At 42.0% G+C, this 26,859-nt stretch overlaps 2 protein-coding genes across 5 annotated transcripts; one reads left to right on the forward strand and one right to left on the reverse strand.

The window, feature by feature from the left end:
* Window positions 1-593: 593 nt before the first annotated feature.
* LOC147202391 (small ribosomal subunit protein eS27-like) lies at window positions 594-2,730 on the forward strand. The gene is made up of 4 exons (XM_086115597.1): window positions 594-767; window positions 1,494-1,608; window positions 1,758-1,868; window positions 2,236-2,730. Exons 1-4 carry the CDS (start codon window positions 762-764, stop codon window positions 2,262-2,264), a joined length of 261 nt encoding a protein of 86 aa, XP_085971723.1. The 5' UTR covers window positions 594-761; the 3' UTR covers window positions 2,265-2,730.
* tpm4a (tropomyosin 4a) lies at window positions 2,588-26,195 on the reverse strand. 4 transcript variants are annotated; one of them, XM_086115596.1, is made up of 10 exons: window positions 25,764-26,195; window positions 25,548-25,719; window positions 23,031-23,156; window positions 8,885-9,018; window positions 7,829-7,946; window positions 7,683-7,753; window positions 7,322-7,397; window positions 7,111-7,173; window positions 6,506-6,575; window positions 5,527-5,705 (listed from the first exon to the last, which is right to left on the reverse strand). In XM_086115596.1, the coding sequence occupies exons 1-10, from the start codon at window positions 26,171-26,173 to the stop codon at window positions 5,623-5,625; spliced, it is 1,323 nt and encodes a 440-aa protein (XP_085971722.1). In that variant the 5' UTR covers window positions 26,174-26,195; the 3' UTR covers window positions 5,527-5,622. The 4 variants fall into 4 exon arrangements, with proteins under 4 accessions (XP_085971720.1, XP_085971721.1, XP_085971722.1 ...); XM_086115594.1 differs by lacking the exon at window positions 5,527-5,705 and adding an exon at window positions 2,588-3,589 and having other exon boundaries at window positions 25,548-25,796; XM_086115593.1 differs by having other exon boundaries at window positions 25,548-25,796.
* Window positions 26,196-26,859: the final 664 nt, after the last annotated feature.

A 26,859-nucleotide genomic window follows, 5' to 3' on the forward strand; every position in this document is an offset into this window, starting at 1 on the left:
ATAACAGGTATCTTATACGGTCTTTTCCTTGGTCAACTACTTCAATTCCGCACTTCAGCTCATTTTTCAAGTATCTGTACTTGACTTGAGTATTTATTTTTTGGATGATACTTTACTTGTACTCCCTACTTTTGAAAGGAATGTCTGCATTTTCTAATACTTAATTTGTCAAACTAGGCTTTTTACTTTCACAATGGTGTGAAGTATCCATCCATCCATCCATCCATTTTCTGATCCACCTATATTCACAAGGATCGTGGGGCAGGATGGAGCCTAAGAAAGAGAGAGAGAGAGCGAGAGAGAGATGCAAAATATTTTTCATGTATTATTTACCATAATCACTTTTACAACTTTATTTTAAGATAGGAAAACCTTTATTTATCTCACAAAGGAGAAATATGCAATTTTCTCCATTTTATTTATCTTTTTAACCCCATTTACTAATTATCCAGCACATCTTTATCAGATTTCATTAGATTGAAATCACTGCAGTTTTAAGAATTATATTTTATGTCTCATATCATAAACAACGCAAGCGCTGTGGCAAATATGATGTTCATGGACCAGTTAGACCGGCTTTGTCTCCTCGATGGCAAGAGCCAACGCCGCCTGCTCCACCAGCTCCGGTACACAAAACAGAATTCTCAATTGAACCAACAGCAAACTGTGTCCAAGGAGGCACAGTTGAAAATTGCCATTTTTTTCAATGTAAATTTCTCTTTTTCTTGGAAGAAAAGAAGAAATCGTGTCATTTGAGCAAAATGGCTGTAAGTAAGATATTCCTCTTCTTACTTTATATTTTATTTTATTATTTACTGACTAGCAAAAATAAATATGGTGGGGGAAAAAAAATCACATTTTTCTCCAGATTTAAAAAGTGAATACAAAACATGATCGACAAAGATTTAAAAAAAAGGATTTTTATTAAATATTTGACAATACTGTATCAATTAAGTGGTCGACAATGATACTTGGACTTGTCCGGGCTTGCCTGTGTAAACCTTCAATAAAAGTCAAACTTCATTTTGTGTGCTTGATAAGAAACAAGTCTTATGACTACTGAATAAGTGATAAATCATAGCATAAGTCTTATGTTTTGCATGTTGATTATAAAATAAGGTGTGCCTAGGCACATTCCTGGTTTGATTCCGATACAGACACCTAATTGATTGGCAATAGGAAGCTGTTTGTGGAATCATACAGTCACTTCGAGGCATTTTTAGGAGCTGTATTGCTTTCTCAAAAAGTATAGAAAAAGGCAAGTAGAATTAGTCATTCAAAAGCTCACTGAAATGTAACTCACAAGATTTTAGGGAAGCCTCGTGTGACCTCTGGCTTGTCAAAACGTTCCCTTCAAGAATAGGTTACAGATTAGCACCACCAACCTATCATTAAAAAAAGTTACTTTTTTGCGACACGTGAGGGGAGGTCACATGAGAGCTTAAGAAGAGAAAATGAAGAATTTACATTCGTGTATTCAATGTATGTTTCAGAAACAAAGAGTTCGGGACCTGATGTACCCCTCCTTTGATGAGGAGAAGAGGAGGCACAAGAAGAAGCGTCTGGTGCAGTCGCCGAATAGCTACTTCATGGACGTCAAATGCATGGGTAAGGCTGTATCACTTCAGACAGGTTGAGAACTAAAAACATCGTTCTTTGATTTCACATTTGACGGGTGGGCAGGTACTCTAGAAACCACACTCTTTGTATATGAACAACAAAAAGTCAATCTTTCATATGTCTCCTTTAAATACCAGGCTGCTACAAGATCACTACCATCTACAGCCATGCTCAGACAGTGGTGCCCTGTGCTGGCTGCTCAATAATCCTCTGCAGGCCCCGTGGAGGGAAATGCAAACTAACTACGGGTGGGTGAGATTTGAGAAATGTCTGGTCAGTTTCTACTTCCTGTCGCGGGCCACATTGTAGTGACCATTTCCCTTGGAGGGCCGTGATGACTCAAATTATATAAAGAAGCCAAGAATAATGTTTTATTCAACTATTGTTTAAGTCGCTGTTATGAGAGGTTTGGTAACAAGAAAATGCTTACGATATGTCACTGATATATTGCATATGAACATTTAAAATTTTGATACAGATTTTAGCAAGCATCATGGAAGTTGTCAACTCTGATTTCCTTTTGTGGGCCACTTAGAATGATGTGGCGGGCCACATCTGGCCCCCGGGCCTTGAGTTTGACACCTGTGTTTTTGATAATGTCTCTTGGCCATCCAGGATGCGCCTTCAGGAGGAAATATCATTGAGAGGAAATGTGGCAGCACACACCCTGACTGGCAGGATCACGGACGAACTCGAGCGTGTCAACGGCGACAGATGCACTGGTCTGACAACTTCAGCCCACGATACCTGCTTATTAAATCATGCCGTGATTTAATACATGTGCTTGAAAAAAAAATCAACACCAGACTTGTCATCTACTGTGCGCTGCACGTCCACGATTCACAGTCAGTTTCCTAAAAAAGTCGAGAAACATTCATATACTAATGGCAAAATACCTCAAATGAAATGTTTTTGTTGTAAAACCATCACACATCATTGGAATGCACCTCCCAAAAAGTCAAATCAGTCAACATTTTGTAAAACATTTATTAGGTGACATGGATGGGATTTGATTCATGAACTACTTCAAATATGTATTTAATCACAATTGGAGGCTATTTGAATTGGCGCTGGCATGAGGTGACATTAAAAAAAATGGTGTTGACAATTTATTGTGCATGGTGTGAGTTTTCTTTGGTTTTGAAAGTTCCCTCGGCATTAAGAAGTGATAAAAATAACACACAAAACAAGACGCTGTACTGCACCTAACATTATATATATACAGTAAGGATCCGTGGCTGATCTTATTTGACAATGCTTCCAGTGGTTTGGGGGTTACACTTGCATATAAAATCTAAATATTGGCTACATTATTGCAATTTATTTTTTAATGATGGAAAATTAACTCATAGGCAATATACGTAATACGTTTAAATTAACTGTATTGTACCAGACCTTAAAGAAAAACAAATATGCCCATTCTGAAACACAATTGGGTGCTGTGTTGGACTGGACTGACACAAGGTTGCTGCTTGTGTTCTCTAGCTGCATTTCACCACTGGGTGTCGCTGCATATTCATGCTGCCATTGAGAGCAGAAAAAAAAACAAATAAACTTCCATTTGTGCTTCTTCCTCGATTGGGAGGTGTGGCTGGATGGAGGGGAAGTGGGGTGGGGGCAATGCAAAACTGAAAAGTTTCTATTTAAAGTGGTCAAAATAAATTGCTGGGAGGCAATTTGTGCAGTTTCAGAGTATCTGTGTGTTTAACTTCCAAAATTGCATTTTATATTAAAAAAAAAATCTATAATAATGATGATGAAAAGAACATCAAGCGACATCAAGTTAATCCCCTCTTACTCAAGGAATGCTGTGGAATGGAGTTGAACATTTATGGAATGTTACATCTCATCCGTGTGTGTATGTGTGTGCGCGCGCGCGTGCGCGTTTATAAGCTGTTTAGTTCCTGCAGGGTCTGGTCCAGGACTTGATGCATGTCCAGATTTTCCTCTTTGGCATGTGACAATTTTTCTGCAAAGACAAAGAAAAAGAGACATGGTGAACCCTCCGCTATTGTGAAATGCAGCTAAGCATACAAGTGTGATTATTAATTCCGCAATGTGGCTTTTGTCGCGACAAAGTCTTGCCCCCAAGACACCATTTTGGGGTAAGTGGTGCAACATGCAGACAATCCCAACCACAATGATGTGCTTATCATGCAACCAACAGCAGATGCCTTTGCTGAGGGGGGGGGGGGGATATGCACAAATAATCGTTTGACCAACCAGCCACAACATTTGGTTTCCCCGAACCAGTAAATGGGATCAAATAGAAAGAACTGTATGAAACATGTGGTCTTTACACACCATGGTTCCTCAAATAATCATTATAGGGCATTCAGTTACTCAACAGTCTCGCAATTTAGTCTTTATGTGGAATAAATCATTATCCAACCCCTTTGCACTGCGTTTGAACAGGTCGAAGTTATGAGACTTTTCAACACATTGTAAACTGATTTGAAATCACCACACCCTGACATTCAAAACGTCTGCCAAATCCAAATCAATCAATAAATAACATTTTAAAAAATACTGGTAGTATTTTTTCAGTTGTTGTCATTGGTTGGCTAATTTTACTTTTTTTTATTTTTTTGTTACTCGGTTCACAATGTGAGCAAACCTACAGTAAGAACTTTTTTGATGGTTTAAAATGCTGAGTAAAGCTATCGTGTTTGGGGTACAAAGAGAGAGAGAGAGAGACAGAGAGGGAACAAATGGTTATATTTTTTGTAGTATTATTTTATGTGTCTCTAAAAGGGTTTTTTTTCCACTTTGACAGATAATTTAAGAACCAAGTTGAGTCAGTTGTTCTTTTAGCAGTCCTTTTGTTACACATGTTTTTGTTCTGTACAAAACTTAAACCACAAGAGAACATTTGCTGTCTGCTATTAAATGTGATTGTTGCAATTACACTCCAGATCAGAAAAGTGAAGCTTTTTTGGGGGGTATTGAAACAAGTAACAACGCTCAGTTTGAGGTATCAAATTCAACACTATGTGCATTAGTGTGGTTGTACTGTAGAGTGATGTAGAGCAGCACTGCATCATACTGAGGGTCGGTTCTGATACTGTATACGTAGACTCTTAACGTGTCGCTAAATGAGGTGAAATTCTTTTTTTAAAAAGTGGGTCAAATTAGTTTCACTAACCTTTCCGCTTCAGTTTCCACGTTTATGACTGGAAATAACGTTATACGTTCTAAAAAGTTAGGATTTCTCAACGAACAAAAAAAAATGTCTCTTGTCTTCGCGCACCCCAAGGAGACACAAAATTTGAAGCTTCATTCGTAAAAACCTCAAATCGGAGTCATCGCCAAAACCACAATTGTGTACTCTGGACTCACCGACTCAAGTGTAATTACTTGCACACTAATGCTTTCCGAAGAAAAAAAAAAGTTTGTCATGGTGTATGCCTCCTAAGTACCTAATAAAACCACAACCACATGAATAATTAATTACACTGTTCAATGAATTGATCTTTGAAAGGGTGGATAAAAATGAGGCTTTATCACAATTGCATCTTATTTTTATTATTGATTTATTTTATTATATTAAGGAATCTCTTGTTGCCCTGCGATTGGCTGGCAACTGATTCAGGGTGTCCCCCGCCTACTGCCCGGAGATCGCTGGGATAGGCTCCAGCACCCCCCGCGGTTCGGAAAATGGATGGATGAATCTCTTGAATTAAACATTGTGAGCCCGTGCAGGTGTAATGTGGTGACCGGTACAGTGTTGATCAAACCCACAAAATGGGGAAAACAAAACAAAGGGGAAAAAGAACTGCAGTCACACAAAGTCTCACCTGAGGCACAGCGGCACTTGCACAAGAATGTGAAATAGCGTAAATGATGTCTCTGGGTGTCGTTGTACACGAACACGCAAGCATGAATGATGGAGAAGACACGAGCGGCTACGAAGGAAAACGAAGCTTTTAATTAGGAGTTGGGAAGATGGACAGAAGGCACGTTGAAAAGATGAATTTGGGCACGAGAAAGAGCCAAGCGCTTCTACAGAGACGTCATGTCATTGAGGGCATGGTCCAGCTCCTCACTAATGGCTTTGTACTTCAGCTTCTGAGCGTAGAGCTCATCTGGATGGGCGGCAAGTACAGGCGGGTGTCGAGGAGAGCAGAGCCGGAAAAAAGCAGAGCGAGATGCAGGCAGGCAGGCAGGCAGGAGGAGGAAGGAGAAGACAGAGGGAGGGGGGAAAAAAAAAAGAGGTCAGCAAGAAAAACATGAAGGATGGAATGACTGAATGCTTGCCCTTTTCTCAGTAAAAATACTCGATGGACATTTGGAAAAGCTTGACACAATAAACACACAATAAAACGAATCCAATATAAGTCAAGATATGAGATTCAATATTTAGCATTCCCGATCACCCACTTGGTGGTCGCTCCACACCCACTCAACTGAGGAAAAATGACTGACGGCGGCAGCTCTCTGTTGGGTGGGACGGCAAAAACCTCAAAGTAGGAGTGACCTGCATTTTTCTTTTCATTGGATCATGGGATAAAATTGGCGGTGCGCAGCGAATTCTGCCTAGCAACATGGCTGGAAGCGCGTACCGTAATCTGCGCTCGCTAATAATGTGTTGAAAAAGTTATTATTGGCACAATGACTATTAACAGTCAACATTTCAACAAGTTCTGTTTCTTCCCTCCTCGTGACGGCCATTTTCCCCATTGGCAATATTTTGATGGAGGCCATGTTATTTTCAGTTTTCGGATAGTGATCGTGAAATGGGACACCATCTCGGAGATATCCAGTATCTCACACAATAGTTGACAACTTTAAACTTGCTCTGTACTCAATGCAACAAGGTGCAAATGATATTTTCCTTTGTGTTGTCGACATTTTTGTACACAGTGCGACAAAACTCAACTCGTACCTTCCAGGTCATCAATCGACTTTTCCAGTTTGGCCACTGTCCTCTCTGCAAACTCTGCACGAGTTTCAGCCTGATGGGAACACAGACAATAAGGGGTGATTACAAAACACATTGAATGGGACGCTGCTGGTGCCCAGGTTTTTGATTTGAAGAGTGTCATTTTAGGGCTGTTCGCCCGAGAAATGAAACTGGAAAGCGACGGTCACGGAAGAGCAGAATGTAATCAACAGGATGTCCTCAAATGATTTATGACACCGCATATGTACAGTACTATCAAACGGCAACGTCTTCAAAATGGAAGTCAGAGATAGCATTTCTGGACTGGACCGTGGATCAAGATCTATTACCACGACACATACGAAGACTAATAAAATTTACTGTCAGATGATGAAAAAATTGGTAATCAGATGCTAAAAGTGCTTGAAAACGCTGAATTAGCTCTTTCAGGGACAGCGGCTACTACAGTGGGCAGCTTATCATGTTATCGTGTTACAGGGTGCATGAAAGAGTTAAAGACTGAATTAAAAAAAAAGTTTAAATAATAAAATCTGTCACTTATGCAAATATATATTTTTAAATGGGAACGAATAGAACAACAAACGCACCTCCTTCAGTTTGTCAGTGAGAATTTTGATCTCCTCCTCGTACTTGTCCTCCTTTTCTGAGTACTATTGACAAACACAACACACATGAGATTATTACCCAACACGGCAGTTAGTCATCTTTCCACTGTGACTGTCGGTGATGATATATTTTGTCTCACAGACATAGAAACCAAAAAAGGAACACATTTGAACTCTGATGTGACTTCCTCACCTTCTCCGATTGGGCTTCTAAGGACTTCAGGTTGTTGGTCACATTTTTCAGCTCCTCCTCCAGGTCGCTGGCTTTACTGTGGAAACATTCACATCGACTTGAGTGCCACTGACGACAAAGGATTTTCGCCGAAAGAGAAATATTTTTAAAAACTAACAATTTTGTTACTTTGCTCAAATACTTTTTAGTCCTCAGAGTTGCTCTCCATAAAATGACAGTAATTCCTAAATTGCACAGAACATAGACTTCACTTCAATCACATCTTGATTGTTACATTCCAGCTCTATCGGGGTAGTGTACGAACAAACTGAAATATTGTCCTTAACTGCACCTCATCATTTTCATTTATTTATTTTTTTACCATTCTGAGAGCTCGGCCCTCTCCTCGGCTCGCTCCAGATCTAATTCCAGGATCACCAGCTTGCGAGCCACCTGGAGAAACAATAACAGGGATCTTAAGCCTCTTCAAATCTCGCTCTTTGAATACTCAAGAGACAATATTCTGACCTCTTCGTATTTGCGGTCGGCCTCCTCTGCGATGTGCTTTGCCTCCTTCAGCTGCATCTCCTGAATCTCCATCTTCTCCTCGTCCTTCATCGCTCGGGTTTCGATCACCTTCATTCCTCTAAAGGGACACAGGGAACAGTTGGTAAAACATGAAGGCGGTTTAAAAACGGAAGATGTTTTCAACAGATTCTTCATGAAATATTCAATGAAACTGAAATGACGGTGTTCGTTTCCCAAAGACTTTATGGGGTGTAGTACGTACTTATTACAAGATTGAATTAATCCCACAGCCTTTATGCTATCTAAGCAAAAGGCATATAAATAAACAAAAAGAGCAAACTACGTTTGAGTATCTCATAGTTCCATTTTGGTGAAGACAGTTAATAGCGAGCCTCTTTTTGTCGTTAGGCTAACGCGCGCTAGCAAACTGAAGTGAAATCTGGGTTATTCTGTACATCCCAGACAACCAGATAAGACTACGAAAGATAAGACGAGTTAAATATTTCAAAACAATTCACTTCTGATGTGAAAATTATTTTAACGTTCACATTGTAAACCAAATTCATAATGACTTAGCTGCTCGCAGTAACTGGTTAGCTCATTGACCTGCTTTGAGGTTTAGCCTTCTAGTTATGGTTTTAGCATCCATAATTGTAACTTTCCTATTTCTATGTACAGTATATACATACATCGATCCATTTAGTAGTTCGAGTTTATTTAAATCAAATTCCCAGTTTGCCCTTTCACGCACCCTGCAACCTGAAAGGGTTAATAAAGAATTGAATCTGAAATAGTTATATACATTTCAACATATCATAGAAGCAAACATGCACAACTGTCAATCGTTCATCGGGCACAGATACTGCATGCGTGTGATTTTATGCTAATGCTCTGCCTATACGATTGCAATGCTAGCAATGGTAATATTTGCATTGCAAGAGGAAGTATCACATCAGAGTATCAATGTACTTGCATATGGGGTAATAGGAAACGCGAAGGGAACATCAATGCCGCCGCATCCAAACGGCATGTGTCAATAGGGAGAAACCAGCTAACCTCTCGCTCTCATCTGCAGCCTTCTCAGCCTCCTCTAGTTTCTGCAGCGCTGTGGCCAGCCTCTCCTGGGCCCGGTCCAACTCCTCCTCCACCAGCTGGATGCGACGGTTCAGAGCCGCGACATCACCCTCCGCCTGAAAGAGCACAGGAAACGGGGGAAGACACATTCAGTCATTCATTCATTCATTCAACTTTAACTCATCCAAGATGGGTGCACCCCCTCCCCTCCTCAATTAAACAGGAAGAGGTGGAAATGGCACAAACAGGAAAGGTTGAGAAAACTCCACAGCTTGATAAAGACCAGCAAACAGAAAAAAAAAGACCTGCATCTTGACTTTTCTTATCTAGACAGAGCAATAATATGAAAGTGTACAAATTCATTGCCTTAGTATATATATATCCATATATCCTCCGTTATTTGCTGAAAATATCGTCTATTCGCTGTTTTTGTGCTTGGTGGTGTAGGTGTATATAACTGATAGTGAGTTTTTTGTTGTATTTTTTTCTGCTTTCAACATGTTTTGTGTTGTTGGCACTTCTTGAATATACAGTGGTATCTCTACTTATGAAATTAATTGGTTCTGGAAGAAATTTCTAAACTAGAAAATGTTGTAAGTAGGGACGCGTTTTCCATGTAAATGCCCTAATCCGTTCCAATTCCCTCCAAATTCAGACACAAATGTTTTCTAAAGCATCAAAAGAGGTACCACTGTAACTTGTTTGGTGCTCAACGCAAAAGTATGTTTCTCTATTTCTTCAGATGGTACGAATAGTCCATCATTTTTGGTAATTTGCCTTTATTCCCGTACATTTATCATTGTGTGTAAAAGTCAAAAGCTGAGTTCAATTACTTCAAGCATTTGTGTACAGTGCTAATGTGCATATTTGTTTGCCCATGTGTGAAATCGTGAATTGTCACGTCAGTTTGTGCTTACGTGGTACTTCGGCTGGTATGCAAGATAATCAATCCCATTGATGAACCTCTTTGTATGCGGTGAATAATCTCACTTTTGCCACCGTCATGTGGCATTTATATGGCAGAGCTGGGTCCCTATCCCCTGCGATTAGAAAAAGACCTCCACTATGGGACAACTCCAAAACATTCTACTCAATGTGACACCCTCATAGAAATGAGCGTTTCGCGAAAGCTCAAGCACTAAAAATGAACTTTAGACTCTGGAAAGAGAGCAGCTGGCAGTTTCTTAGACAAACACGATTCTGTGTTCAGTTGCAGGACAGAAGTTAGTAGGTCAGTGACTCATTAAGCTCATCATGCTGTCCAGAAGTCAGATCTAGAGCGAGCCAGGGTGCTTTTCGCTTGGATCAGCGGTGGCCAAGTCATTGCTTTAGACATGAAGCAAAATTGAAAGCAGGGAAGAAAAGAAGAAAATTGAAAGAAGCCCTAAAAACATATTGTGGTGGACCCCCGCGGTGTATCCACCAGATGTCTGGATTTCTTCATGTACTGGGGTTTATGACGTAGTTCTGAATGTAATCCGAATTTGCAAATATATCACAATAAGCCATAGTCTGTCACTTGCCTACTCTAGTGCAGTAGGAAAGTAAATATTATAGTCAATATTTGTATGAAAAACTTATAGGACCTAAATATAAAACACAATAACAGCAAGTACTAGTATGAGTTGTTAGATTCATAACCGCATAAATTGGTATCATCGTAAAATACGGATCCTATGTACATGACTGGGAAAGTGGATGAAACGACGATCAAGAGTGTCACTGCATTAATTGAGCAGTGAAGTTGTTTCACCAATCGTCATGGCCATTTACACAGCAGGCCTTCATGTAGCTGGTATGGGATCAATTCACACCAAACGTGCCCGGCCATTGACAATGAAAAGGTTCAATGGTTAGAAAATGGTCGAACCCTTCAAGGGGCGGCATGGTCGTTGACTGGTTTGCACATCGGCGGCTTCACAGTGCAGAAGTGCAGGGTTCGATTCCAGCTCCAGCCTTCCTGTGTGGAGTTTGCATTTTCTCATGCCTGTGTGGGTATTCTCCGGGTACTCCGGTTTCCTCCCACATTCCAAAAACATGCATGGAAGGTTAATGGAACACTCTAAATTGTTCCTAGGTGTGAGTGTGAGCGCGAATAGTTGTTTGTCTATGTGTGCCCTATGATTGGCTGGCAACAAGGTCAGGGTGTACCCCTCCAACTGCCCGAAGACAGCTGGGATGGGCTCCAGCAACCCTTGTGAGGATAAAGCGAATTAAAAAATGGATGGATCAACCCTTCAACTTTTGAGGAATGAAATGCTGTCTCGAAATAAGCTGGGGAAAATAAGGGGTTTGATTTTCACCCAACGTTGGGATCTCGGATATTGCTAATAATCGTTGACTCAACCCTGCCAAAAATGCTGACCTCTATTCTGCACACACAGAAGCAGCTGGAATAGAAACATGGTCTCCAGGAAAAAGCATCCTAATTGTTATGTCCATTAACTTAAGGAAGGATATGACGAAAACCACTAGATGCTACTTTGGTAGAAGCTCTTGAAAATGAAAGCCGAAGTCTGGACCACTTTGGGAGCTAATATGCACCGCGGGAATTTAGGAGTGCTGTAAGTGTAGTGTCAACCCGTCACTGGGTCAGTTGGATATTTCAGGAAATGAAGGCATGGTTTCCTCTTGAAAGCAACACAAATGTATCCATCTGGTCCCAGTGCTGTTTTAGTCTGCTGGAAAGTCTTTCCACCTCACAATTTCTCTCTCTGTCTATTTCCCAGGGTCCAACTCCGCTTCGCTGCTGCCGGCGGCAGCTACTGACATCAGGCAGGAAATGTCTGGCGAATCAAAGCTGACATTTGTTAAAACAGTTCACAGCTGATAAGAGACGAGAACCGAACCCACCATGGGGTGAATGAAAAGCACAGAATCGGCTCAACACTGTCAAATCTACTTTGAGCGGGCTGATGTCTGTCGACAGCACATCTGGCTCAAGAGAACAGAACTTGGGTGGAAACCTGAAATAACAGAAATGACCTCCTACCTCCGGAATTGTGCGCAACGACGAACGCCGTCGGAGTACAAACAAACAGGCTTTTCATGAGCGTCGACTAGACGCTCGAGCGCACTTCCAGACATACACACTACAAACACTCATTCAAACAAGCGCCACCTCCTCTCAAACACAGACATAATTGCAAGGTCGCTACGGGTCAGAACGGTGTCAGTTGTCACGCAACACGCTAACACAAAGCCAAAGTGATCGACTCCACCAGATCAAAGTTACAAATTGGTGCAAAGTGATCAGATTTCTATGAAACTGACAACTGTTTCTATATTTTTCTGTCTTGTTAATATTGCTAATTTCAGTTCAAACTGCATGCGCGGTATGCACAGAAATGTGAACCCGTGTATAGTTCGTCACATACAACGCTGCTGATTTGTATTTATTTTTTTTGGGCTGCTTTTGTTCACATTCAAATCTGCGTCTAAATCAGTGTAGCATTCTATAACTCGCTCGTAAAACTCACAAAGTGAAATAAATTGACCAAGCGTCATCTCGTAACTTCAAAAATGTGTAACTTGGGGCATTTATAAGCCGAAGTAGGACTGTTAACACGGTTATTACTCTTACTCGTGTGCTGCTGTTCTCTACTCATTGCAAGACGAATAAAGTTCTGGTCGATTCTTCTATTGTATAAAACTGCATTCAATAATGAAACGAGTCAGCTGCCCAACAGCTGTTTATTTCCTTTACAAGCAGGTATTTTTTTTTTCTTCCACAGCACCCACTATGTACTTTCCAGTATCGGGAAGTACCCCTCCTTAATGACTAAATCATCGTGAAACTGGAACTGTGGTGAACAAACGACGAGACACTTACTCGTCTTCGTGTATAACTACCAATGACCAAGCAGGAATGTACTAAAGGGTCTTGAAATCACTGTTGTCCATACACAAATCTGTCATTTGGATACGGTCCAGAGCCTGCAGGATTGACCTTAAAAGATACAGTGTCCAGATACGCAGTTTTGAAGGGACTTTTACTTAGAACAAATCAAGGACGAGCCAGACATGAATCTAATTTCGAGCTGATTCCAGGGCAGTGGGCTAATGAGCGACACAACGTCGCTGTGGTTCAGTGGAAGTTATTCCTGACACAACTGCTCCCTACCCAATACGCGAATAAGGGTGAGTGCAGTCGAACCTGGAAAACCAAATGCGCCGGGGAGTTGTGTGGAAGGGGTGAGACGACTGAAGCATCACGTTTACAGTTAATATAAGTTTAGGTTGATAAAGTTTGATCCCAGAGGAATTGTTTTGTTTGTAATGTTTGTTTTTTTATCCCAAAAATCAATGAAAGCTCCTTGTATGCAATGGTCACATTACGGGCCCCCCTAAATTTACTCTTAACTTGTCTAGGAGTGGTGTTCCCTACAATGGATCTATGAGATGATTTTACAGTTGAATTCAGAGCAAAAACAGAAAAACAGCTTTATATTGTGTGGGCTATCCATAAATAGAGGTCAGGCTTTTTAACGGTCCCTTGGTCAAGTAAACAAGCCAGTCATAAAACCTTTTACATGCCTCTTTTGGGCACTGACTAAATACTACTGCCCGTCGCGAGGGGTGATTTGGATCCAGGTTCTGTAAACGGTGTAGACAAGTTAGACTGTAGAACATTGCAAGCAGTTAGCAATGGGTTTTGAAGCCCCATTGAGTTCTGGAGGTACTCTGGAAAATTTGCACCAAAGGCAATTGGCATCTGAATTTTAAAAAAAAAGTTTAAATTGTCTCAGTGTGAGGTTTGCGATGAACCATGAACACATTCTAATGCAATTAAATGTAGTAGGGTTGCTTTCGCATGATACATTGATATTAAATATGATGACAAGGCACTGTTAAAAAATAAAAAAAATTCCACTCTTGATACGAGTTGAAGACTTGTTTCATTTGCGCAGTAGCAACATTGCCATTTGTTGTTTGGTCATTATTTTTTTGTATACATCTGTATCACTTGTCTTGGTCACTCAACCAATCCGGTCAGCTAAAAACATCTTCAAGCTTCAGAGTAATTCCGGCTTGTGCTGGCACAGACTGCACTGATCATTTCGGCTAAATCACACAGTCTTGGTCGGCATAATCACATAATTATCTCGCTGCCACAAAGCCACCGACGTGGGAGTGTTCTCCAGAAGGCCTGCCGCTGACGATACGCAAACGATATGCGTTATATTTGGAAAGTTGAGCTAGTCCCTGGGAGAAATTCCAAAGAAAACACAGCAACCAGGAAGTCATTCTTTCCACAGAATGTCGAGTGTGAGAGGAGCAGAAGCCCGCCATAGCAGACGTGATGACAACTTCAATTTATACACGCCAAGCAGTTGGGAAAGTTATGCTTACGATGGAAAAGACCGGCATTCTTCAACCCACTTCTGCATATTCTTGGGCGTAAATGATTGATGGTCACAAGAATAACTGGAATTGTTATAAAAGTGAGCAAGAGTGCTATGGAGCCATTGTATTCAGCGCTATGCAGTTCTATACACTCCAAAATCTTCAAAATGTGTAGTACAGTGGAAACCTGAAGTTTCTAAACTTGACACCTAGGTAGAATTTTCACTGGATTAACTCTGCGTCGCAATATCGTTGGCTTTTCTTCATTGACAGAAAAGAATTGTTGTTTCTGTTTAAGTCGGTGGTTTTATTTTGGCTACTGTTCTACTTCCTGTGATTGGTGTCTTCTACTGTGATTGGTGTCATTAGTGTATTAGCCTTTTACCCATAGCCTGCAGTGCTACATTAGCAGTTAGTGCTAGCCACAAGTTGCCGACTGGCTAGCTAGCACTTGTCCGTTTGTCAGTAGATGAAACCGATTCATTCCGATTGAAACAGATTGAAAATCTGGAAAATCTAAATCTGAACAGACTGGAAGTCGACCATTGTCACAGAGTGGACTGTATTCAACTTTGGAGTCAATGTAATGTTATTAGCATTGTGCCATGACAACAAATGGCAGCCTGACAATAAAACAGTAAGCTAGCGGTCTGAACAAAGTCGGAGCAAATTAACCCTTTCAGGGACACCGGTTACTACATTGGACACCTTATCAGGTTATAAGGTTATCATTACTGGTGCATGAAAGGGTTAAAATGCCACTGCCAAAAATAATCAGTTGCATTTATGAATGCTGGGGGGAAAAGAAAAACATGACGATACAGATTGAAATACGACATATTGCGCAAAATCTGGTACGCTGCCCTAAATGACATCACCCCGCTTAAACGGAACCATCCGGCGACTTGAAGAAGCCACCAGTCGCTTCAATATGACAACTGCGTTTATCACGACCAAATCTCAAGCCTGACGGCTGGCAGTCAAGATGCATTATGGGAAGAATAGCTGCCAAGTGTTGAAAAGGGAAGATGAATGTGTGGAATAAAACTGGATCTTTCCAGTTGCAGCATTTTTTTTTCTTCAGCGGAACATCGGAGACAGAGTGCAAGAGATGAGCTTTAAATGAACGGTCATTTTTTGAGGGGTACTAAACCCACAGTGCATTGCACATACTTCGTCTTCCTGTGAGACTGGGCCTATAGTGACACAGGAAGTGCAGGCCAGATTTGGCAGGCGACATCCTGGGCAGGGCAGCCATGGTTACTCAAGCATGCGTACTTTATGGTAAACAAAATGCAGCTTCAAGTCACAAAACCAACAGCTAACTTCAAGTAGATCTTCAAGCAGTTTAACAGCAAGACAAACACAACCAGGTCAAATTTCAGACATCACTGCAATAGTAGACATTAACATTTCTAAAAAAGCCTGAAACCGCAGAAAGTAAAAATAACAAAGAGGCAGTATATTTCATTTTTAGCTAGAAATGCCGCCTTTGTCTCTTGTGTCCCCGTTGTGAAACAATGAGTCATGACATGAACACACTCAGCAACGCTTCCCTTTTGATCTCCCTGTGCACCACCGAAAGCGCTTTTGTGCCAGATAATAACTTCAGGTTGTCCTAATTCTTCACATATGGGATCGGAGCACTCCACTACACAACAGGATGCTCCATTCAACTATATGAGCATAAAGGAGGACAATATCTTTGTCCTGAAAATACCATATCAAACTGCATTTCATGTTTAATTATATTGTGATGATTAATTAGTCACGTCAAATAATGAGAGAAATTGGAATGCACTACTTTGATGTAAGTAAGGCCAGGCAGGCCTTTTCATCAAATCATCCCCTATATTTTTATAGCCAAAAGGTCCCTTCTCACTGGTCATATCATTAATAACCAATTAATCGGCGAATTAAAAAAAAAAACAGTGAAAAAAAATCTACTTAACGCTTATAAAAATCAATATATTAATTACAGGCAGAACGTTGGACTATTTTACGCTACTTTGTCCTTGAGTATTTGTTTAGATTTCCACCAGAGAAGAAAGAGCATCAAAAATTGGCCATTGAATGTCATTGTTTTTGTCTAGTGTTATGTGTAGTAAAAAAAATCATTCTGTAAAAATCTGAAAAAAAGGCCAAATTTAGCATATTTTAAAGTGCTAATATCGGTTGATTAATCGATCGGGCCCAAAAAAATACTATACTGATACTTTAGGTCTGCACTCCCACTCTTGTAAAAAAATGCTGGGATACGATGACATCAATACCACTTCACCGGCCTCACATACAAGTATACATTCCCAGTAGGAGCCCTGTCAGTCATGTGGGGATACTACAAGGTCAACAACACTTTTATCCAACTCCTAATTATACTCTGCAAAATGGATGATAACCTTGCTTAGATGGCGAAGAAGTTGCGGCAGAGGACCGTCCAGCAAGACAGTTTCTTGACAGAGCCCAATGCCCAGCTCAGGTCATGCCGAGGCAGCCGTGCTCTAGTAACAAAGCCCTGGCAGAGGATGCTAGGCCAGGCAGGTGCCATTGCGGCACGGTACGTTTGCCGGTCCCGCGGGCCCAAGAGTCTAACTGGTTGACCCTGCCAGTAACATATCTATATAAGATTAAGTCATACAAGTCTAAGCACACACCAACTTTTAAACTGTGAATGGCTCATAAAATCCTTTGACCACTCAACCATTCGATGGATATCTGTGGCAATTCTGTAGCTACTGTAGAAGACTCTTGATAATAAATAAACTTGCTCCTCACGTTTGTTTAAAATGTGCACGTTTGTTTAAAATGCAAAATTTGTTTTGTTTTATTTGCTGTAACTTAGCACGTATGCAATTCACTGAAGTGATGATGTAGGCATTAAGCTTTCTTTAAAAATGTTCATTGATAAAAGAAGAGATGGAAAATGAGGTTTGAGCGGCCTGAGCACGAAGCTGCATAGCGCATGCGTAAAGACACGCAAGAATCTAAACTTTTTTTCCCCCCTCTAGAAAGGGACCAACGCCTTGCATTGTGCCACAATCACACCCGGCAACCAATCAAAGCCACGGTTATATTCTTGGCCTTTACTATACCGAATAACGGAACCACACCGATCGCCGAACGGTACCCCACGACGTGTTATAAACCAAGAGCTAAAAATAACCATCCTTACTGCGACATAAACGCGGGGAAACAGGACAAGAACTTGATTGTCTCACTTTCTCCCGAAGCTCTCGTTCGCTGTCCAGCTCCCTCTGCAGGACCTGAGCCCGGTCCTCGGCGTCGTCCGCCTGCTGCTGCAAACACTGGATCTTCCGCTTGACAGCATCCAGAGAGTTCAAACCTGCCATTGTCGACCAATTTTAACACTTAACTTTACACTACACGTGGACGGAAGAGGAAAGGATGCCAAAAAGGTGGCCAAAAACCGCCTGTTTGTGTGGGTCGTTTTTTTAAGGACTACTTAAAACACTTGACTTGAAATTTTGAATGAGCATTAAAAAAAGAGGTCCAACCAAAGTCTCGACACCGGAGACGTTCAACAAAAACGATGAGTGATAAAATCAGGAAGTAGGAATGTTTCTTTTGGTGGGGAGGATTCAATAGAGGCTGAAAAGCGTCGAGACGGGAGGGGAAAAAAAGGTAAGTAGTCCTCGGGAATGTAGCCGTTTTGGGGTTTTTGGTCCGGACACTTGGAGGGATAAATGAAAGCAGAGTGAGTGGAGGAGAGAGTCACATTGGAGGCCATCGGAGGAGAGCCGTGATTGGATGGTGAGCTCACAGGAGGCGGGGCCTAAGGGTCGCGTCTGGGGATGTGTAAAAAAGTTGATTTCTGTGACTGATGGGGATCACTTCAATCTGGTTTGTAAAGGAAATAACCGGATATACATTATGCATTATACAATAGAGTAAGGTATTCTTTGCTGGGCGTGAATCTGTCAAGTTACATTCTCATATTTGTTCCATGAAAGTGTATTCCTGTAATTTATTCCCAACAGTGTATTCATTTCACTTGACTGCACTGCTTCCAGTGCGTGTATGTGGATGCTAGCAATGGGACTGATTCCATATTAAGCAACTTATAAAACGTAAGGTAGCGGTTTTAGTGTGATAGCTTGCAAGATTATGGCTCTGACATTTTATTGCTCAACTTTATTAAAGGTGACGTATTGTGCCATAGGCAGCATGGCATCCTTGTGGTTAGCTTGTTGGCCTCGCAGTTTTTCAGTTTGGACTACGATATAATTTCACATGGTTCCATAGGTGTCTTAATAAAACTTAATTTAGCCTGCATTACTATGATGACCATGGTTCAGCAAGCGATAACTCAGTGTTGCTTTAGTGACTTTGGAACTGTATGAAGCGACTTTTCCAACGCCTCCAGCACCCCCCCCCCCAAACAACTATCAACAAATCTAGAGACTTTTTTTGTGGTTTTATGGAGACTTTTGGAGAATCTGAGACAGAGCAGCAGATGTTAACCAGATTGCAAATGAACGGGGCGAGTCATATAAGCCATCACTGGTTAATTTAACCATAACACCATATGTACTTTTGGACCACAAAAAATAAGTATCCGTGACAAACCATTTGAGGGAAAAAAACATTTGCATATAATAAAGCAAAAGCACATCACAGCAAGATAACACACACTAATACTACAGCTATTGCTCAACAGATTTAAAGTCACTCCATGTACGAGCTCATTGCGAGACCTCAGTTCAGTGAGCACGTCAATGATGAACTAAGGCTCATCGTGCAGTTTTTTTTTCTTCACTCTTGTGATTGTTTCTTTTTGTGCGTGTGATACTTGGCAAATGATGTTCAAGTGTGTACATCAAAAGGATGCTTCAAGAGACCAGTAGGCCAGTAGCATGAGAGGACCCGTCGTCTGATTTGCAACGGAAATGCTGGAAGCGTAGATTTCATTGGAGACAGGAGAGCTGGCTCTTCTGTTTGCCTTCGCTACATTCCTGACATTCCAGAGTAGCCCCCCCCCGCCCAAGTCTTCTCCCATCACAGTGCCCTGAAGAAGTATTTGTTTTCACTGCTGTTATTATTAGCTTAACCGTGTCTATTGGGTGCCGCCGCGTCTTTTCTCAAGCTTTTCTGCGACTGATACCGGGATGGGAAGCACGGCTGCTTGACTTGCCAGTAGGTGTGCCCGTACAATCGAATTATGTCTTCACAAAGATAACTAGTGCACAATTGCGCCAATGCTGAACCAATATGCAAAGTGAAGGGTTCTGGAGGCAGAACGCAGAGATGTTAGCATGTCTGATTAACAATTCTTAAGCTCAAGGGGGAAAATGGTCAGAGGGGGAAACGGTTCCAATGAGGTATTTATTGATCCATCCATTTTCTAATCCACTTACCCTCACGAGGGTCAAGAGTGTACTGGGGCCTATCCCAGTTGTCTTCGGGCAGTAGGCGGGGGACACCCTGAACCGGTTGCCAGCCAATCGCAGGTCACACAGAGACGAACAACCATTCACGCTCACAATCACACCTCGGGACAATTTAGAGTGTTCCATTTGCCTACCATGCATGTTTTTGGAATGTGGCAGGAAACCGGAGTACACGGAGAAAACACATGCTGGTGCACGGGGAGAACCTGCAAACTACATACAGGAAAACCGGAGCTGGAATTGAACCCTGCACTCCGAGGCCGACGTACTAACCAGTGATCCACCGGCAGCGCGGTGGATCACTGGTTAGCAATAAAATGGTATTTTTTATTATGGTGGCTGTAGTTTGCAGTGGTTTGCAACTGCACAGATTCATACTGAAAACGGTTTTCTTGCGCCAGTATGATGAAATGCAAAATGGAACCACAGTAATAAAAAATATTATCAAATGCACACCAATCAAAACAGAACGTTTTGATTTTTGTCACGGCAGATTTCTTCTAACTCATTAGCCTGCCCTCTCCGTGGGCCGTCTGTGTACCAAATAGGGTATGACATGACCAAATAAGTGACCGAAAGATCCAGTGACAGGACATTTGAAACCATGCACATGGCTTTTGATCGCTCTTGAAACACAACCGGCACTAAGAGCTCTTAGAACTATTCTGCATTTATTTAAACAGAGTTGGCGCTTAATCCAGCGTGACTCACTGACACACTTCCCTTTCCTTTGTGTGTCCTGCTCCACTGCATTTCCCTGGGATATCCTCCAACAGTGTCTACTATGCTTCTTTCTCAAGAATGTTTACTCAGATGTCTGACATGAATGACCGCCTACCCGTGATACGAGTCCGGGACGGGCCATGTTGTGTATGATGGCTCCCTAATAAAGACTTGCTTGCTTGGATTTGTCACCTCTGTCATTTGCTCTGTAAAGCTGCCAATGATGTGATTTATTACCACTAACCGCCCCCCCCCCCAAAAAAAAATCATGCTGCTGCCAAACAATATGTAATTCAATATTTTGAGGATTACTTTGTATGCAATATAAGTCAACCTACTATTTCATTTTGATTGGGGTGAACTTATTTAACCACGAGTTTGCCCACAAATGGGCTACAGACTTGTTCTGAGCCGCAGGCCATTTGGTGCCTGGTCGCACAAGATAAGATAGGATAAGATAAGAAAACCTTTATTCGTCTCACAATGGAGAAATTCCCAATTCACAGCAGCAAAGTTATGAAAGGAAGACGTAGAAGAACAAAATATAGGAGCTGCTGGAAAGGCAGCCACTAACACGGCGCCATCTTGAAGTCAAAATAACAAAATAATACAACACAATATAAGACACAGACAGTCATTCAACCTGATTCAGTTTTTGTTCAAAGAGTCTGAACAAAAACAATATTTTTTTCTAATTTTATTTTGAAATCCAGCTGCTGATTATGATGAGTAAAATACCCAAACAAGTTTGGACAGCTTCTTCAAAAAGGGGAACTGGCCAAATAATGAGAGAGCATAAGAGCCAACAAAATCCAAGGAAATGAAAGCAATATTGAGGAGACAATTTTGACATTCCGATTTGAGGTGCCGATTTATTGCAAGTTGTCTTGCACACACCGAACCCACTTTGTGTAATAGGTGGTCACAGGCTCACAAATGAGGCATGAAACCATTAAAACTGCTTCGGCACATGGAGCCCAAGCACCAAAAAGAAAGGCCTTTGGAATTTTGTGAAAGAAAAAGATTACAACCAGACCTGGGACTGGTTCACTGGGGGAAAAACAAGAGCAGGGCTCCGATGGTTTACAACTACAATCAGCGTAATGGGTTATATAAATCATTTGTATATCAAATTATGACTGTGTGTGATAGTTTTGTGGCAAAAAATAAGTTGGGGACTGCTGATTTAGACCAGCGGGTTCGCAACTAAGGGGTTTTAATTAACACTTAAGGGTATCCTTATCAAACAGCAGAAACAGATGGAATCAAAGGCTCAACATAATGAGCGTGAAGACAAAAACTAGCTTGATTTTCATGCAAGTCTACTTTAGCATGGCTGGGAATTTGACAGATTATTTTAGTATCCTGAATTATGACTCGCAACGGCTAGGTTTACATTTCGAAGCAAATTTTTTTTCCCGATGGTTCTGACTACATGATGCAGACTAATGTTTGGGTCGTGCTTGGACATATACCTTATAAGAGAAAATGTATGATTGCAATCTTACCGATGAGATGTACTTGTAGATCATCTGCCAAATTTATCGGTACCACCGCACGCTACACACTGTGGCATTTATCGCATGAGAGGAAGACAATAACATGACAACGGGATGGAAATTAGTGAGTGGCAATGTAAGATGGCCGCCGGTGGCTTCACTTCTTGTCATGGCAACTCTGCCGCATTGGTAGTCTAGTCATAAATAAATCCGTGAACTGCATTCATCTGAAAGCATATGAGACTGCGCTTTGGGCTAGATTTTCAACGGGCATGAAGATAAGCCCCATGTCTTCACTGCTGAGAATGTGAGTCCGATTAATTCATTGTAACGCCCATAGTGGATATACTTCCTTGTCTCTTACCACCATTGTTCTTTGAGAAAAAAACATTCAAAGAATTCATAGAAAGAATAAAAAGCACATCCTAACTAAAAGGAGATCCAGTCAAGTATGCGGACCGCTCACGTTTTTTTAAGTTTCAAACTCTGAAAACTGAACTCATTGGACTGATTTTCCTTGTAACACCCCACAAGGGATATATAGCTATATACTTCTAAGGATACTTAATCCCTTCAGCCCTGTGAAAATACTGATGTGTTCAAGGCATGTCAAACGGGAAAGTGGCAGACCCTATAAAGGACCTGGGTCCTCCTGGTGGAGGCTGTTGTCAGAGACAGGAAAGTCTTTCCTGCTCCGACCCAAAAGATTAGCGGAAAATGGATGGATAGTATAGATATGCCCGCTTCAACTTCCATTGACTTTGATAGAGGGTGGAGGAACATAAAGGAGAGTGTGGGTAACTGAACTAGGAACCGTTGACGTGGTTTGTGTGTGTGTGTGTGTGTGTGTGTGTCTTGGTAGAAGCGAGCGCTCATCTTTCAGGAGTGGCTGCACAGGAATGCGCAGAGTGTCTAAAGATCTCCAAAGCGGTCACAGTGGATCAAAGTGAAGCCACAGCTGGCTCTCACTTCCAGAGTCCGGCTGTGGAATAGCAGGCTGCACACTGCTCAATAGGGCTTTGCCGTGACTCAAGCGTGGAGTCAGCAAGTTATTAACATGAAGGGAAAGTCAGTCGACTTGAGTGATGTGAAAGGTATTTGACCCCTATTTTGCGAGTTCGTGCGTGTGCATACGTGTGTGCGCCGACTTACATCTGCAGCTTTCTTCTCAGACAGTTCCAGTTTTTCCTGAGCGTCCTTCAGGCCTTCGGAGAATTTATCCAATTCATCCTCTGTCTGCTTCATTTTCTTTTGGAGGTCAAGCAGCTCTTCTTCCAGCTGTAGATGAAAACACGAAATTCAGTCGAATATGTTGATATTGGCTACAGAGCAGTGACTCCATTTTTCCTCCATCCATTTTCAATCTTGCTTGTCTTCATCAGTGGAGTTTATTCCAGCTGACTTTGGGCAAGAGGCCGGTACACCCTGGACTGGTCGCCAGCCAATCACATGCTACATATGGACAAACGACCATTCCACTCACATTCATAGATTTAAAGGTTTGCAAAGCCCAAAGATGAATAAAGGCCCATTGCTGCCCATTGAAAATGATTCAAATGACATACGCACAACATTTATGTAATACACTTCTCTTTAATTGCCTTTAATTCCAATTTATGTCATTTATATATGCTTATGTTCAGGGTTCTGTCCTTGGCCCCTTGCTGTTTCTAATCTATCTTCTCCCCCTTGGTAATATCTTCAGGAAACATCACATTCACTTTCACTGCTACGCGGATGACACCCAGCTCTACATCTCTACCAAACCTAATACCATACTCCCACCATCCTCCCTAACCAACTGCCTGCAGGAATTAAAATCTTGGTTCACCTCAAACTTCCTCAAATTGAATAGCAATAAAACGGAACTCCTCCTCATTGGCACCAAATCCACCCTAAACAAAATAAACAATTTCTCCATTCCCTTTGACAGCTCTTCCATCTCCCCCTCTCCTCAGGTCAAGAATCTGGGTGTCATCCTTGATAGCACCCTCTCCTTCACCTCACATATCAACCACATCACTCGTTCTGCATATTATCATCTTAGAAACATCCACCGGCTCTGCTCTTCTCTCACTCCTCAGTCCACTGCTAAACTTGTTCATACCCTCGTCACCTCGCGACTCGATTACTGTAATTCCCTCCTGCTCGGTCTCCCTCAAAAAACCCTCCATAAGCTTCAGCTGGTCCAAAATTCAGCAGCCCGCATTATTACACTCACACCATACATAAACCATATTACACCTGTCCTCCAACATCTCCACTGGCTTCCCATTTTACACCGCATTCAGTATAAAATCCTGCTCCTCACATTCAAATCCATCCGTAACCTAGCCCCTCTATACCTATCTGACCTCATCCATATTCCTACACCTGTCCGCTCTCTTCGTTCTTCCTCCTCTCTGTCCCCCCTGCTCGCCTCGTCACCATGGGAAACGGAGCCTTCAGTCGCTCTGCTCCCCAGCTCTGGAACACACTCCCCGCTGACCTTCGTAATACGGACTCATTAACACATTTCAAATCCAGCCTCAAAACACATCTGTTTAGACAAGCCTACTCACTCGAACCATAAAGCCATTATTTTTATTTATTTATTTTTGTTGTATTTTTTCTTATTTTATTTGATGCTGTTTTCAACATTGTGTTTGTGATTTTAACTGCTTGTTGTAAGGTGTCCTTGAGTTTCTAGAAAGGCGCCCACAAATAAAATGTATTATTATTATTATGTGCTGATTGGCTAGCAGACATTGTCTGGCTCTACTGCCTCATAGTCAGGTAAGTCGCATTCGTTTTGACTTTGCCATTGTCTCCTGAGCAAAACTGTCATTATTTGGAAGAAAATGTGCATACAACAACTAGATACTTGGCGTACATTTAAATAGTTCACCGTCGACTACTTAGCCCTTCACATGCTCATGCTCTGATAAGTGTTCCCGCAATAGCATACAATCATCCCCCCCCCCCCCCACTTCTGTGTGCAAAATTAGTGCCCTTATCGGCGAGCAGACACCCTTTCCTGTCAGCACAGAGTGTGTGCGTGTGTGTAGCCCTTTAAGACTTGCATGCTTATGAGGTGTGTTCTGTATTGGATCCACCTGTCAAGTGGGCTCGATAGGATGCTCTCTGACGATCCTCATTTGTCTTGTGTTCCTATTGGATACTATATATGAAGCAAAAAATTGAATAGAAAAACCCCCCTAACTTGTCGGTGTAATCTTTGTTTTTCCTGGCCACGGTAAGTGGTTGCTCTTCGCAAATAGATCGATGCCAAGAGTAAATGAACACTGGGGAATGTAAATATATGAGAAAAGTGTTTCCAGAAGATCTCCTCTGAGCTGTGTGCTTTTGCATCAGCAATGAGATTATAAGAATATTTCGATTGCAGAATATAAACATTTGTTCCAAAGTAGTCGCCTCGTTTGTAACTCATCAAAGTGCTTTTGAAATTATACAAGTGACATTGTTTTTTCTTCTCCGTTTCCCTGGTTGACCATAACAACAAGTGGCAAGGAAAACAAACTCTTCAGGTTGTTGCATTATGATCAGAAGGGAAATATTTTGACCATTAATCGTATCAAATGGATTCCTTATTTAGTCTTAATATTTTTGTTATCAATACCGTCTTTAAGTGACAATAAACGCATCAACGTGTCCTCTTCACAAACCCACCTGTTTACATTTGTCCTCAGCCGCCTTCTTGTCCGTCTCTGCCTGTTCCGCCCTGTCGATGGCATTCTCCTTGTCTAGTTTCAGCATCTGCATCTTCTTCTTGATGGCCTCCATGGCGGCTGCTTGCTCGGCTCTGGCTTGGCGAGATGATGAACGGTTTCTTCCACGGGTCGCTGCGTGGTATGAGAGGCGAGGAGAGCTCTTGTCAGTGCATTGAAGGAGGTTGGGGTTAGAGCGGAGGGGATGTTACGCTCTATATGGGGAGTGATGTAAAGTGCCACGAAACCTGCCCACAGGTCCTCCAATCCTGCTCCTCTCATCCATATCTCCTTGTCTCCACTCACCACTCCGCAGGCGCTCCATCCCATCTCCCCGACTATCACTCTCCCACACTTCACCCTATCAAAGCACTCGACCGGGAGCATTCCGTTACGGCGTGGTCTGCTCAGCTCCTTCGGTCCTTCACCCATGCACGATGTCCTTATTTGGGGTGGTGTGCTTTCATGAAGAAGTGCTGCGCAGGAGACAGCACAAGGAGCTTTTGCCCCAGCCAACAAGAGCATATAAATAGGAAGAAGAGAGCGGAAGGAGGAGGGAGAACTTGCTGTAGGCACAAATTGTGGCATCGCATCATAAATTAGACAGAGCCCTCGTATTGGAATGAAAAAGAAAAGCAAGCAAGTAAGATTATCCAAAAGTCTTGTCGACCAGCTCTAGCTGCGCTGCTTTTATGAATTTGTACTTTTTGGCAATGATGTCCATGTGTCAAAGCTTTATTAATAAACCAGTTTCGAGGTGCTGTCGCATAGAATCACGCTGCAAGGGATCTCATGGAGAAACTTTTGCAGGAGGAGGAGGAGAAACAAGCAGGGAATCATAAATCCTTCATCTCAAGAGAACAGGCCCCGTTTTTGTGCCTAGCACCAGTCTACCACAAAGCGCAGCCCAACTGTGCATAAGATTTCTTTCATTTGGTATTTTGATGGACGAACGCAGTTACGAAGGGTTGTTTGCGCCGTTATGGGAGTGAACATAGTCAAATTGCATCCAGTTCAACGGAAGACGCTTTTCTCAGTACTTTTAAATTCAGCGCATGAGAGGTGTGCGGTTTACGTGGCGGGAGGATAACAGACACGTTGGTGTCCATCGCAGGAGATCAGCGCGCACAAAGTACATTGATAAGCAGATGCTAGCAAATCTCCATTTGCGGATGAAGTAAAGCTGGCCGCTGTCAAGCGCGCACTTGGAGATCGCTTTCTATCCCCAATCGTGCGTCTGTGTGTGTGTGTTTGTTATCCAGTTAGGTGTGGCC

Source organism: Hippocampus guttulatus, chromosome 7 (assembly GCF_054856545.1).
Source record: "Hippocampus guttulatus isolate MCC_2025c chromosome 7, RoL_Hgut_1.0, whole genome shotgun sequence".
Taxonomy (NCBI): domain Eukaryota; kingdom Metazoa; phylum Chordata; class Actinopteri; order Syngnathiformes; family Syngnathidae; genus Hippocampus; species Hippocampus guttulatus.